We start from the raw sequence: 15,866 nt of genomic DNA, 5'->3' as shown, positions 1-15,866 counted from the left end.
ATGTACATTAAATATTGAAAGATCTTTTAAGTTATTTTCTTCTTAAAAGTAACCTTTAAAATATCATCTATAAACGTACAACTACAGCCAAGTCACATCACTGTAAGTACAAATTGGGACTAAGAGAAAAGGCTGGACAATTCTGAGTGGTGCAGTGACAGGCTGTGACTGTTCACTGCTTCTTTTGACGGAAGAGCTGGAGTGAAATGTGAAAAACTGTGAAAATAGCCTGTTAAATAAACAACAACAAAAACCAACAGCCCTCCTCCTGCCATCTCCTTCTGCCCCTCCAAAGCCTCACCAAAGCCTAGCAACCAGAGGGCTGGCTCCTTGTGTGACTTGTGGTCAAGTTGCAGAACTCCTTGCTATGGGATGTTGTAGATGCTAAGACATCACAGGATTAAAAAGAGGGACAACGGACAAGTTGTCATTCCATTAATATGTTAAGACCTATTAAATACAAGAAACGTCTTCTAAAGCAGAAGTCCCCAACCACCAATGTTTGGAAGGTGAGCGCTGTCAGCAGCAGTTTCACTTAGTTTATTAACTACTGCGCTGTTGCAGCACTGCTGTTCTTGCATTAGATCCAACCAGCAGAACAGAGTACAGGCTTATTTACCCCATATTAGAAGAGATTTCAGTTTGGTTTGAGGCTTTGGCAGCAGCAGGTCTTGGCTTCGCATTCTGCAGAATGTAGCATGCAAGTAAACTGCCTCCACAGAGCTCTGCAGAGGTGCTGTGGTTTTCCTGTGCTGACCCTACACCTTACTCCTTCCCAAAGGTTTTTTCTGAAAATGAGAAGTCTTTTTCCACTTTAAGAATCAATGCACTCCTTCCTATAAAACGAGCTTAAACCTCGCTCTGATTGTCTGTTATGCCTTTTTAGGATTCCAAGAGGAAAAAAATAGCTGTACAGAATTGACCAAAGGGAAAAAAAGAGGCCAGCGAAACCCGAGCAAACAACACAGACACACAGCTCACCACATTTCATCATTCCCACTTCATAGCACTTCCGTAGCCGGCATGCCTGACAGCTTTTGCGCCTGTTTTTGTCTATCGTGCATTGATTGGTAGCCGGGCAGATGTAATCGTTATGTCCTGCAGCAGAGCGAAAAGAGAAAATTCAGCATCTCCAACAGTCTCTCTTGGCTACTTCTGAATTAGGTCTTTCTTTATCTTAAGCATCTCAACTTTTTCATACGCCCGTATCTAAGCTCCACTAGTTTAACTGATGCAAAAATGCATATTTATCGTATACTGAAAACATCATTCTGTAGCCTCAAATAGTAACCAAATAACACAGACTGGCTGTTACTGGTCAATACTAGATAACCAAGAACCTTCTAATAGCAACTCATCCTTTAAAATAGGACATATGCGCTTGTGGAAATTTGCTCCCAACCTCCCAGTTCCTACTGTGTATTGGGACTCTACAGATGGCAGACCATCGATTTTTGATTTCCTCAGCAGAGTTGAAAGCAGCAGCGCACACAGCTTTGGTCCTGCAAAGATTTAGGTAAACCACAGCTCTATTTACTGAACTCTCTGACACGGTGAGTTCCAGGAATGAAGAAGCCTTTAGAGGACTGACCCTGGACCAAAGTTAATTCAAAAAAGCAGCCCAAGAGGAAAAAAAAAAGCTGTAGTATAACATAATGCACACTGCAGAGTACAAAGAAAAGCACAAGCAGAAAGCATAATTTTTAGTCACTGTGGACAAGTGCTTCTCTTATTTTCACCAGTTTCCACTTCAGCTTCTTTTGTTGTCTTCTCACCTCACCTTGTCCCCACCCCAAACCCCTTTACATTATTGTATTTCATTAATCAATAATCTGGTCCAAAGTTTCATTACTGTAAACTGGGCTTGAACACGCTTTCGGTGTAAATACAACCAAATAATCTCCTGCCAAATAGCGGAAATCTCTCTTGCAGTAGTTATCAAAGGATGCAAAAATATTCTCTCATTTACATTTCTTAATGCCTTTTCTCCCAGGTTATTTTTAAAGTTATTTGTTTCAAACTTTAAGGAGAGATCAGGCTAGGATACAGCTACCAGAATGTTTTTTACTTATGCAAGTCCAAGAGTTCATGACCCCAAGAGTAATTATTTAACTGAACCATTGTGACTATTTCCTCGCAAAATTAAAATAACTTTAACCTTGAATTTTTGAACCATCAATTTTGAAAAGAAGACATCAGGTTACAGTTCGTCCCATTTCCTACAGGGAGATATGACTGAAACACAAATTACTCCTTATCACTCTTCACACAACATGGGGGGAAAGGAGAAGGAAGCTCTCTGCTGCGCTATAACCCAGGCACACAGGAGCACAAAGCGGCCTTGGGATACTTCAGCTCGCAGGCAGATGTTCAGAGATGCGGGATGAACTACAGCGCACCATGAACTGGGATAAGCAGAGGAGACCACACACAGTTGCTCAGGCATGCCATCTAATTTTAATTGGACGTTGGCCCAACATTTTGGTGTACGGTAGGCCCAGAAATTTTTTGTTTTTATAAGCAGTATCCTTCATAACAACAGTTGCAACTAAGTGCTTGATAGTGTTTTATGCCAAGAATTTACTTTCCTTTCTTTGAATGACAAAAAAATGTTACCTGACAGGGTACATTAAGGTGTACAAAAGGCCACAATGGGTAACTTGTTCACAGCCAAAGCACATGCGAGCAACACGGAGCAGGCAAATAATTTTCCTGACATAAAAAACTTTGAGATCAAATTCAGGGTCCATTTGTGACAAACTGGAGACAAAGTTCTCTTCAATTACTTTAGAAATCAAAAGAACTTGCACCAGCTTATAGAAATTGCTATTCACCCATGCAGAACTTGCACAACAAATTGAAAAGGCAAAGAAGTTTTGAATTAAATTTGATTCTAATGGTGACGCCAACTCTGCCATATTGATTCAGAAGTAAATATCTCAAGATTGCCAAAGGCTTTGTCTGCAGAAGAGGAAGGGAACATTGCAGACCAAAAAATGACAGGATTTTCTGTGCTAGTATCTGCATGTAGTCAATCCAGTTAAACTTCCACCAGGAGGCTCCAGATGAGGCCAAAGAACATGAAAACTAGAGCCGAGGTTAAAGACATGAAGTGCTCCAAAGCTGCAATATGATGCATAAGTCACTGCCCACAGGCTGTGGCAACAAACGTGGAGACCTACACTTCCTTGAGGCTGCGGCCACTCAGCAAATTGGACTATTTGGAAATATTTAAGAATTTAAATACTGAAGTGGAAATTTTAGATAAAGGGATCTGGCAGAGTAAGAAATACTGAAATGCAGGCTCTGGAGGGTGGAGGGCTGAGAAATAACAGTAATCAGGTTTGCACCTAGTACTTGCTATGTGTAATTTTATATCCTACATACTGTGCAGATATTATACACTATAACTCAACAGCTCCAGGCAATATACTCTTGTCAAGAACAGCTCCTGGCAAGCAGTTTTCAGACAATTACCCACTCTAACTGTGTCTATTATAACAAATTCACAATTACCATCTCTACTCTGGGGCATAAACTGCGATCACATTCACAGGTCTGCAGTGCCATCCCATCGAGGCCTTTGCTACAGGGCCTTCCTGTGCTATGCATTTCACCTCTTCACTAAAGAATTCAGCTGCTCACTTTGTAATGTTTCCAGATCTTGGTAAGAGCCAAAAGACAGTCAAATCATGAGTTGCTCTATTTTCAGCATGCAGCATCACACCCCAGGATTTTATGCCAACTCATTACTAGATCAACCGCTGCAGCCCCTGATCATACAAAACAACTTCTTTGAGCAAAGTTATCAAAAGCTGATTCTCTTACCTTGAATACTTCTTTTGAAGAATGCTTTGCAGCCTTCACATGACCAGACCCCATAGTGATATCCTGAAGCATAGTCACTGCAGACTGCACAGAAGTGAGCATCCCTTTTTGAGCCAGGATTATTTGCAATTGGGCTTGTGCAGTCGTTGCCATTAGTTTTTCTTTTTAGCATTTCTCTGATAGAAAATAAAAACATCTGCTAGAAGAGGAAAAAATTAATCCACATTGCAAAGCATTTCATTATTTTCCACTGTCTTCTATCTCTCTATATAGAGTCATCTTATTACTGAACATGGGATAGTTTGAAACACTGCTAAGCATTTTTCTGATTAGGTTATTCAAAGCACATAGTCCGATCCCAGAGCTTTCAGCGATGACAGACTACAAAGTCTTGGAGTACTGCAAGGGATAAAACTGGACTGCTGATGTGTCATTCACATGAACTCTGGGAAAATCATATGGAATGCTGACGGATCTTGAAGAATTTTTGGAAACGCACAAGTCCAAGAATTTGTGAACCATTTGCCTTTGAGAAGCTTCACATGGAAAAAAGAACTTAAACAGTTTGGACTCACATGATAAACACTACCACAAACAGAGCTGCACTTGCTTCGTACTGTGAACAAGGCAAAATTCTAGATGCAGCAATACATATCTAGCATCAAGTATTTAATCCTTTAAATGAGGCTTTATTAATTCAATGAGATGCTGGAGTCAAATACCTTGAAATGTGAATCTCAGCCTACAAGATCAACTTACAATGTTAGACAAAGCTTTCTGCTCGAAGTGACAACCCACACTGATCGTCCTAATGCTAAATAAAAGGAAGTCTAAATACAGGAAGAATGGAGAAACACAATTATTAAAATACATTCATACATAAAAAATATTGCTCCGTATAAAGTAATAAGATGTATGCATTCCTGAAGTGCTGCAAATAGTTCCAACTTACTGGAAATATTCTTAGTGGCTGGATTAAAATTAGAACAGGATAAAAACATGAATTAACAGCAATGCTCGACACCAAGATCCTGTAAACAAACAGCAAGTGGAAAGGAACTTAGATTATCAGTAAAGTGGTTTTTAGGTATAGGAAGAACATCTATCGTGTGCTTTTTATCCGGACCTCATTTCCTTGGAGGTTTTAGCATGCCTTACCTTCATTGTCAGGACAGTTTCTAGACAGAGAGAATATACTGTCATGAGCAAACAGCAGCAGTTTGACAAAAGGAAAGCTGTAGAGTCAACAGAAGTTAGAAACTGCAGAATTTTCCTCATCCTACCTTCTAGCAGGGTTAAGGAGAAGAAGAACTATAATTTGAGATAAGACAGCAGGCAAAATGGTTCAGAACTTCTAAAGAACAAGGGTACCTTGCCAGGGCAGAAGAAACCTGTTCACCAGGAAGAGCAAGTTGAAGGGGAACAGTGGAGACGTGCTGAAAGCGCTGTCAAAGAGCCTTTAACTAGCACTTTAAAAGTAGACTTTGTGCTGGTTTCATGACAGGAGGTAAGGTCAAACACACCCACATGCCAACTAGAAACCATCGAGTTTGTAAGTATTTGAGGAGTGCACACTCCAATTTCCTAGTGGAAAATTTGGAAAGAAAAAAAGGCGGTCATAGAGCAAATGACAAAAGAGAAAAATTAAGGTGTTTGCTGTACAGTTAAGTTACTGCAAGCTTTTTAAAAATGTTAATTCATTCAGATATCGCAGGGCATCAGAGTATTTACATGTTTAAGGAGTCTGTTCTGGTTACACACTCAGCCTCCTGTTAATGGGTTGCTGAATCCCTACATCATTTCCCCTTCTGCCACACTGAGCACCCCAGCGCAGGGGAACCCTCCTCTAGAATAAAGGGACCGTATCATACACGCCTAACGTGCTGCTAATACAGAGAGGAAAAAGCATTGCTATTCTTTCCTTTTCCCCGTATTTGAACGAATAAGTAATTCGGTGTTTCATATTATTAGAAGAGGTGTGTTTATACTCCCTTTACTTGGGAATCATGACCCAATTGTGAGAGTCAGAAGACAACCAGAATCAGCCAGAGAGCATATCAGTGACTGATACGCTGTACAGAGCGCTGTTGATTGCCCTTGTTAAAGCACCGAGACGCTATGGATGAAAACAAAGAAAAACCACACACTGTAACATCTTACTGAGGAGTGGTGTTTTTTACCTCCCAGCCACGACAAGTGCTTTAGAAAACACTTTTTCTTTCCCTGCTTAAAAGTTTAATGACCGTCACCCTGCACACATGCAGGGTGCATGACTTCTGCAGACTGTGGCAAACAGCTTGTGCACAGAGCAACCATGGGGCATGAATTCCTCCTGCAGGCTGAACCGGCCTCAGATCTGCTCGTCTGAATAGCTGCAGCGGCACAGCAGGAGGTTCAAACCCAATCATTCTGTTGCTGTCATCTTTAAGGACCACAGAACTAGGAAATAATTGAGAGCTTTAAGGTACGCGTTCCTTACCCTGCAATCAAAGAGCGCATCCAAATCGCAAACCAGAGCAGGCAGTCCCACACATGGTTAGAGAACACCTCCTCATGTTCTGGGACTGGCGCACTGCAGCATCTTCAGCAGAGGAATGAGCTGCCAGGTCCTCCAGAAGAACTGGCAGTAGCTGGCTGGATGCTCACAAAGCTCCTGCACTGAAGGTTGCAGGATAACGAGGGGTTGTACCCTGGCTGCTGCCAAGGAGCCACACGGACAAAGATTTATCACTTTATACCTCCTAATACTCCTCTCTATATTACAGCTGTGGTTCCTATATAGAGATATTATGTTTTCATTAAAAGAATGAAGAATTCTTTGAAAGTAACAAGTCAGCGATTTCCTATTAGTCATCAACAGTGACGATTACCCTACAGGAGAAGGAAAGAGCGAGACTATTTAGGTTATTCAGTATCTATCGTGTCTCCTAATTACCTCTAGCTCTGTCACAGCGAGTGCTTGATGTTGTCACACCTGGAGAACCTGAACATAAATTCAACTTTTTATTAAAAATGGAGAAGAGTGGCAAGGATTTGACCTAAAGAGCAGCAAGATTTGCTCCTGGCATTTGTTAGATTTTTTTTTACAACTTGAACTATTGCACACTATAAAAAGAAAGAGAGGGAAAAAAACCCACACTGAGGAAAAAAAAAATCCATTAAGCCAAAAATTAATAGTCTGGATTTTATAATTTATTGCAATTCTTCCCTCCCTCCCACATGGCTCATTCAGTGTCTGGAGATAAGTCAATTCCATACGAGCCTAAACTATGGGATGAAGAAGGCTCTTCCTTTCTCAGAATGTGTGCAAGATGATGGGCAAAAATCAGCTGAAGAATACTTTTTCAATCTTTATTTTCCTCATTTTCTAGTGACTGTACCCCCAAAACCCTTTACTTACGCACTCTGCCTGCAATTAGCCAGAAGCATAAGGAAAATAATAGAAAGTAAGAACAAATTAAGTTTCAGAAACATCACTCTGGCAACTTCATTAAAGTTTCCTAATACTTTTTAGAAAGGAATATATCCGATCAGTTTTAAGATAAACCTTTTGTTTCTTTCATTAAACCCCTTTTATCTAGGGGATGAAGGCAAAAATCCATTTCAGACTACTTTTAAATATCATATAATTGCACTGTCACACTCCTTTTCTCTTCATGTCATTTTAATATAAATTGAGTGATCCTGCACCAACAAAATTCATGAGAGTATTTCTATTGCCAGGACCTATAATGCAAATAAATATAGCAGAGTCTTTATCACCAAATAATTGCCATTTCACATCTGTTTTTACATGGAATACAATTGATTTTTCATGGAACTACTGGTGCAAAGTAACACTACACTGCATAACATTTGCATTTAGCAAAGTTAAATAAGTTTCTTCTGTATTTGTGTAATGAACCTCCTGTGTGGAAAGGGAACGCCGAGAATTCAGATTCCTTATTTCAAGGTGATCTACAAGGAGACCCGAATTTCACAACCATCAGCTTTAGCAAGGTGGACCACAGCAACTAATAACAGAAATTTACACCCAGGGAGAATAAACTCCTCTCACGGTGAGACTCTTGCTTTAATTAGAGAAGTAAAATAAACTGTGTAACAGGCATAAATATGTAGCGGTGCTTTCCTACTCAGCTTTCAAACAAAACTCTTTCTCTCAAACGACAATGCTGTTTAAAATTACACTTGGCAGCATTAGTCTCTCCCTTCCCCCAGAGCTATTCTTTTAAGTTTCAAGAGCTCTTCCTTCAAGGTATAAGGTGCGAATCTGTAGCGTCACAGTCATTGTTCCCATGGTAATAAATATAATGTTCATGACATTAATTTAAGACCGCACCGAAGCATATAGCAAAAGGAAACACAGGGCTTTTTTCCTCTACAGCCTTATTTCAGGACAGATATCCACAATAAGGAGATAACAGCTCTTGCTTTTTGTGTTTCCATGTCAAATTAATAATTTTTTTCTTTTTTTACAACTTCTGTACACAAAGGGGGGGTCCAGCTACCACGCAATGCAGTAGTTACTTGCTGCTGAACAAATAGAGGTCACCCATAAATTCAGAATCCGAATTTCATTCTTCTCTTGAAGTCAGGTCATCATCAGCTACAAGAGCAATAATCTGTATGAATCTATACAAATGGCTTCAGACTTACTGAAACTCCAGTGTGGCAGGTTTGGCTTCTCTTCTGACTATGTAGAGAGCACACTGCAGAGCATTAGAAGGGGTGCTCTTGCTCTTGGGTTATTCCAGCTGTGTCCCATCATCTGGAAAGCCTCAAACACTAACCTACAGCCCCTTACTAGGGCTGCCAAAGTTCTGAAACATTAACCGAAGTGGGAAGAGTTTGGATGTTAGCCCTGTTCACATTAGACTTGCTTGGGGAATTCTTCTGTATAGCAGTGCTACCCAAACGGCCTCTCCCAATCCACACACCTACACCTAAAGTAGACCCGCACTCCAGCACTGCCTGCTGCTCTCTGCTGTCTCCAAACAGCAACTACTCAGGTGGGCAGGTTGAAGATCTGTGCAGCCTACGAGTCTACAGCAGACACAGATCTGACGCCCAGCCCTGTGCAGACAACATAAGGCGCACCTATTGCAGAAGGAATGTGGGTAGTCTCAAAAATAGCACAAAGCCTTTATTAACAATTGAAATAAACTGTTGCCAGAACACACTCTTTTTCGTACTGACACTGACTGCTGAATTAAATAAGATGCCCTATGAATAAACATACAGCTGCTAAAGGTTGAACCGCACCTGCAAAACCCTGTGCCTTTATGCAGCCAACAGCTGTTGTGCCCATGAATGGAGTGATTTCATCAGCCGATGACCTACACACTGCTTACTGTTTGTGAGATGAGTAACTGTGCAAAACGGAGAAATGTTTTTGCAGATAGTTTCTTAACAGCTGAAAACATAGCCCGTGAATCTGCCATTCACAACGCCTTCATAACGTCAGGTGAGAACAGCAACAAGAAACGAGGTCAGACTTTTCAGTAGCAGCACCCTTTCGAACACGATGCATGCCAGTGTGTACTGCTAAAACTGAGAACGAAGAAAATACTTCTCTTTGATTCTAAGTTCATGAAAAGCCTTCATAACTATTAGATGCAGAACAAAAAATCTAGATAAAATGGAATTTCAAATACATTGTATGAAAAGGAAAAAAGAATTAACCTTTACTTCTTTCACTCAAAGGACTTAATTTGCCAGAGCAAAATTCATTTTTACTACACAAAGTAGTACCTATCAGTCATGGACTTTTGTTTATACACAGTAAATAGTCCCCGCATTGGAGGCATTTGCAGTGCATTTGTCAGCGTATCGTTCTCTAAGGAGGTATTGAAAAAGAATCCAGAAGTTACGTTAAAGGAAAAAGTAAAACAAAACCACAAAACCCAGGACTGATTTAGTGGTTGGTGGAGGTTTTCTGGTTTTGTTTCGTTTTTCAGAGAGGCCAACACATAAAATTCAAATGTTAAAATAAAAAGACTTAAAAGAACTAAAGAAACTGTAAATAATTTTCTGGAAAGATTTAAAGCAATGAGTAGTATTGACCTGGTCACAGGTAGCACTGGCTCCATCGGTCTTGCTTCGCACCATGGGCTCTTTGGCTGCTCTGCGTACAGAAGCGACGACTGACAGTGCAACGTCAGAGGGGAGAGATGGCCGGGAGCAGACCACAGCACACTGGGGCTTGATGTTTGCCTCACAGATGCACTCTCCGAGTCACCAAAATTGCTGGTAATGTTGTAATTCATCACAGCAGGACTGCAGAACGCCATGGCAGAACATTCATGTCTGTTTTCCACGTAAGAAGAGGGAATATAGACTGGACTGTGCTCTGCTGTCAACGTGGGCTGATTGCAGCTGTAGGGAACTGGGGAGATGATACCAGGGGGTGAGCTTTTAATTTCTGTTTTATTGCATTCAATGTCCTGAAGTGGCAGCAACTGAGAAAAGTCCTTGTGAGAAGATGCACACAGGGACATTTTGAAGCAAGACTGAAGATGGTTGTTTAAATATTCATCCTAAGATGGTAAAGTATAAAAAAAGTTGAATTAAAAGGTAAGAAATTTCAATATTAAGTCTTTTCTACAAAAGAAAAAGGAATCAGTAAACCAGAAAATATAAAAATATCCTGTTAAAACAAAATACATACCGAATGCACTTGAAGAGTCAATGTACAAACTTGCTGCCTTTAAGAAAAAGAAAGCTTTCTAGAACGTCCTTAAAAATAAAGGCTAAGAGGCATGTTAAGTTTAGACTCCCTTAAAAAATAACTAAAAATATAAACATAGCTTGAAGTCTGAAACAAAGATTCCAGTGACAACTTGGATCTAAACAAAAGTAACTCGTTATAGCCAGGGTAAAACTGCTCTGTGTCAGAGACAAAATTACCCTGCGGTCCACAGCTATGGAATGAGTGCCCTGAGAAATGAATTCCCTTTATAAAAACTCACCACCTCCTGCTCCTGCAGATATTTTGGTCGGACACACACACACACACACACACACACACACACACACACACCTCCTTCAACTTCCAAAACCAGAACTCCACTGCACATCCTTCTCCACAGAAGAGGAAAACGTGTAATGGATGTCAGTAAGAAATGCAGCTTGAGCACTGAGAGGTGCTGCCATTATAAAAGTAGAAAATGCAAAGCTGCCTACACAGAACTCGAGCAATTTTGTAAGGTCTGGAAGCTTTATAATTTCCACCACTATCCATATCCATCCCAACTTCTCCATTCTTCCTCCCATCAGAAACAGCTATCAAAACAGAGACCTTAATTTGCCCAGAGTAAATACTCTTTGCCAGATTTAGGTACCCAAATTATGTAAGGGAGAAATAATTTTTAAAATAATAATAAAAAAGCCCACCAAACCCATCCTCCTAAGACATACCCGCAGTTGTGGAAGCATTACTTTTACAGTAGCATTTAAAAATATTTGTTATTCCTCACTATGGGTTTCATCTGCAATTCATCCCAGCTTTGAACACAGACGTTCAGCCCTCTTATATCTTGCAATCCAAAACAATTCTCTTTCCAAAACAGCAAGTTCTGGCCCTCAGAAATGATACTGTAGTGTATTTTAACAGATTTCATAAGATCCTGACATGAAAAATCACACGATAATTAAAAAGTCACCCACAGCTTCGCTATTCCAGAAGTGGCCAAAGTGTTGATGCTAAATAGTCTTACCTTTTTTCACCTCACGTGATCATAAAGCAAGAGGAAGATTCAAATACAGGTTTGCTGAAGTACCAGTAACCTCCCCATCCCAAAAAATCTCAGCCAGACGGCATTTCTAATATGCCATCCTGGGGCATTGACAGCTTTTTCTCCTCTAGGACCAGGACTGAGGGTAGAAGCATTAACCAAAAAATGTAAGAAATAGTATTTTTGAATAAAATGGATAGCTTAGAGCTCATCCTTCCTTCTCAGTTTACACTCAGTTGTTGAAACTGAAGATATCTGTAGAAATAACCAGGAACTCATTTAAATCATCTCAGGCACTTCAGACCCAGCTGCTGTTTTTTCCTCTGTGGGAAACAGGAAAAGGAGATAACTCAGCAGCTGTTCATGTCCAGAGTTGCTGCCCTGGGACTCCCATGCAGCCAAAGCCGAGGAGTCTGACCCCACTCCTCACACAATCTACATGCTTCATTTGCCCCAGCCAGATGAGTCACATTTCCCTCTAAAAGAAACCAAGCATCATTCAATTTTCACTGCAAAAAGCACTGAAAAATCTCAAAGGCGTTTTCACTTCCAGATTATGGGGGGAGTACCCAGAATAATTTTTTAAGCAGCAAATGATAGAACTAAGAAATTAGCTTAAGACTATTTGCAGTGCTTACTACGAATGGGCCCAGAGAGGACACCAAATTCAAAATGCATTTAAAGCTTCTGGGTGGTAAAACACTCTTTGCACTCTCAGAGGCTGCACGTATTCAAGGCGTGTGTGGACACTGCGCTAACTGCATCCCTCTGCTCTCCTGCAAAGGGCACACGGTGCAGGGTAACCCCAAGCCCTTCTGAGATAAGGACCTGGGAGGCACTACAACTACATGTCTGTTCTAGTCAGCTAGAGACGTTTTGGTATATAAATTGATAGCTTTTTGCAGCAGGCAATCGGTTGTGTAGTTTCCCTCCGACATTTGGAAAATATATGTACATATGCTGCAAAAACAGAGAAAACAGAGAGAGCTGGTATTACACAATTCCATGAACTGAAATCAACTGAGCTTCAAGTCATGGTTTTCTGGAGAGGTAATAAAGTACAGTGGTATTCGGGATAACTGCCTGCTTAGCAGAAGGGCATATTCTCTCCAAAGGGCACCACACAGTATTTAGAAACACACAGAGAAGTTACGAGAAGCAAAAGTGAGGTTTGTTTTAGAGGGAGGAGTCCATGCAAGCATGAAAAGTCAGTACAGCCTTGGTCGAAAACAGACTGCTCATGACTTAGTTACAAGAGAAAGAACTGGCTTCCAGGAGGTTGAAGAAAGCTCTACCCCTAGCCTGAAGCAGACTGCAATATGGTGAAAAAAATACACGTTGGCTTAAGATAATTAACGTGGGTAGCAGAAATAGTTTAGCCACAGTAGACTGCAGATCTATATTGTTCACATTTCCTTATACCCGGAGAATTTAGAACTGGAAGCCCAGAGCCTAAGAAACAAAAGGAAGCTGCTGAAATTATCCAGTGTTGCTCAGAAGGTCCTAAAAACTGACTGCTGGACTGTGAAGTTCTGTGTCTTAACGAAGGGCTGCATATTGAGGGAATCTTGAGATTCAAGGCTAGAGAAAAGCTCCACTAACACCAATACTTCAGAAGGAAGCACGGCCACATTTAAACCAAGGATTACAATAAGTAGTGAAACAGGCTAATAAATTTGTTCCATCCTGATATAACGTCCTTATATTTTAAGCATCATTCATTAAACCAAAATTAACTTCTACACAAAATGGAATCCTGTTCCAACACGCCCTCCTTCTCTGAAGAGAGACTTTTAAAAGCATGACTCAATTTTAGAGTATATTACTTAAATCTGGGCTATCAGCACTGCACTGGATCTCTACCAGACACAGAAACAAAACAGGTATCCATTAGTTTTGTACTACAGTCTTCTCTAAGTATAGAACAGTGGAGACTGCAAATGTTTCAATCCACTTAAGCCAGTTTAGTTTAGCAAGATACTCAACAACTAAAATGCCACTATCATGTAAATAGCCATTTTGCCCAATTCCTTGAGTAACACTTACCATTCACAAATCTAAAACAGGGTTCACATCTGGCATAACACAAAATAGTTCCATTGGCCCCAATGCACAGCAGATGACACCACTATCCACAAAGATGTAGGAACAAAAATGTGATGCTGTCAGTGTTGTCCACCAAAAAAATAGGTTTCTTGTCTTTAAAGAGCTCTACATACAGAACGCAATGTGTCTTGAGAGTCACCACGCAAGACACACCAGGTCAGGCACAAGAACTGGTTTAGATGTCACAGTCAAACAGACACATGGGTAAATAATTAAGCCATCTGACCTATTTGAACAAACTCAAAAGCCAGTTACTGCACATTACAGATACCAAGTATCTTTTTAAAAGCCTTGGATGACATAACGAAGAAAAAATGGGTAGGGAGGGCAGGTTGCCATGTTTTAGGGCCTACTTGGAAACATAATAAAATAGATTTTCCTAGAAAAACACAACAGTCTGCAAAGAGCAAGAGAGCGGTGGAAGTTCTCAGGCACCATTCCATCAACATACACTACAACTTGCTTAGACATTTATAGGCAAATCATATATTTTGAGCAAAGACTTTTTTGCAATAGAGAATTAAGATAACCTTCTTCTCTGCTATGCTTAAATTGAAGTACAATCGTTCTTCCTTACATTTTACTAAAGGTGATTCAGCAAGCATGCATTCCACTACTCCACAGGCAAAGCCCCTCCACGTTCTATTGATATTCTGCTAAGTTAAACTTTACGCAGCTCACTGCAACAAGGAGCTGAATCATTTTCTCAAAAAGTGATCATTAAAGGAAAGTCATTCCTGATGGCACTTGTGCTCCAAGTTTTGTGAAAAACTCATTACTCATTAAACGCAGCAGTGCCAGCTACTGCCAACAGAAGGTCCATAAGTAAACAAGTTTATTATTACCTGAGAGGGACTAGATGCAACAAGTAGGGGACAGATAGGGGAGCAAAATGAAAGTAAAGATGAATGTCCAGACCTCAGATGCTGTACTCATTCCTGCAATATTATTAGTCTTTTCTCACTGAGATCTAGACCTCCGCTGAAGAAAATACTGCAGCTTAAAAGCACAGTGGCAAGAATACTTTAAAACTCTTAAGCAAAACCAGCACTCCCTTTGGCCTGTCTTAGCCTTTGTGTTACCGAGGACACTGACAACTTCTAGGCTATTCTAAACATTCATAAATATACTTCAGGGCTCAATGCACGTGGCATACACAGAGGCACTAAGGGAACTGGGTTTGTTCCATCACAGGAACACAGGACTGCAGGGGAGGGGGCTAACAGCAGTCTTCCATTCCCTGAAGTGGAGTTACAAAGACAACAAATCCAGACTTTCATTCAGAAAAAGTGCACAAGCCAGGAGAAGAGATTACAGTCATAAGTCAGTGCAACGGAAATTCCATCTGGACATATGAAAAAATTCTCCACAGTGAGAATTAAAGACAGGAACAGGATGCTCAGAAAGGCCGTGAAATCTCAATCTTCGGAGATACGAATAAACCTGACCGAAAAAGACCCTGAGCAACTTGACCTCACTTTGAGCAGGATGCAGGATTAGTCGCTCTCCATTTTTTATTACTATGTTCATCCACTACTGGAAGCATTCAGCAGAGGAAAATTCATCTTTCCTGTGCTGGAAAGACTGAAGAATATCAAAGGATCACTAATTACCCTGGTCACCTTGTCCACTTTGTTCAAGAAGGAAAGAGCTGTGGGTCTTGTCCAAAAACAATCAGCATTTAACACTTCATGGTACATGAAAACAGCTGGCTTGCATATACTGCAATGGGATTGGTTCACTGGAAGGTATGGAAAAGATTTTCAGACCTCAGTTCAAACCAGAGTTAAGTTTGACTACAATAGCTTTTAGCCTTTCAATTGTAGACCCTTAAAATGTTATCAGACTTCAGAATGGATTTAAGCTTTCTATGATTTGCACGTTACAAACGTCTCATAGACTTAAGGATCCAGACACCAGAAGCGGAAAGCCACTGCCCTTCTCAAGAATAGAAATGCAAACTGAGACTTCAGCTTCTTTACTCTCCATGTCATCACTTCAAAGCACAGCATGGATACTCAATACAGATTCCACCAAAAAGAATATTTGAATTTCAGTGGGAAAATTATAGCAGGTTCCATTAGGAAAGAAATATCTATTAAAACTTTTACACAAGTAACAATTACAAGGATCTACCAGAAGATTTTGTACGTTATTATTAAAAGAAACCATCTTTCTCCAATGCAAGGAAGGGTTGGG

General features: G+C 40.4%; 1 protein-coding gene across 1 annotated transcript in view; it reads right to left on the bottom strand.

Annotated features, from left to right (window-relative positions):
• The window catches only part of ESR2 (estrogen receptor 2 (ER beta)), a gene marked incomplete at its 3' end in the record, with an annotated part of 35,373 nt that overhangs the window by 14,636 nt on the left and 4,871 nt on the right, over positions 1–15,866 (bottom strand). Inside the window, exons 2-4 of the mRNA XM_010192221.1 lie at positions 9,892–10,364; positions 3,829–4,004; positions 982–1,098 (exon numbers count right to left, since the gene is read on the bottom strand). Coding sequence (XP_010190523.1) covers positions 982–1,098; positions 3,829–4,004; positions 9,892–10,325 — 727 coding nt within the window. The remainder of the gene's footprint in view (positions 1–981; positions 1,099–3,828; positions 4,005–9,891; positions 10,365–15,866) is intronic.

This window comes from Mesitornis unicolor, unplaced genomic scaffold (genome assembly GCF_000695765.1).
Source record: "Mesitornis unicolor isolate BGI_N332 unplaced genomic scaffold, ASM69576v1 scaffold129, whole genome shotgun sequence".
Lineage (NCBI taxonomy): Eukaryota > Metazoa > Chordata > Aves > Mesitornithiformes > Mesitornithidae > Mesitornis > Mesitornis unicolor.
The sequence above is the reverse complement of the archived record's forward strand: the minus strand, read 5'-3'. Positions and strand labels throughout refer to the sequence as shown.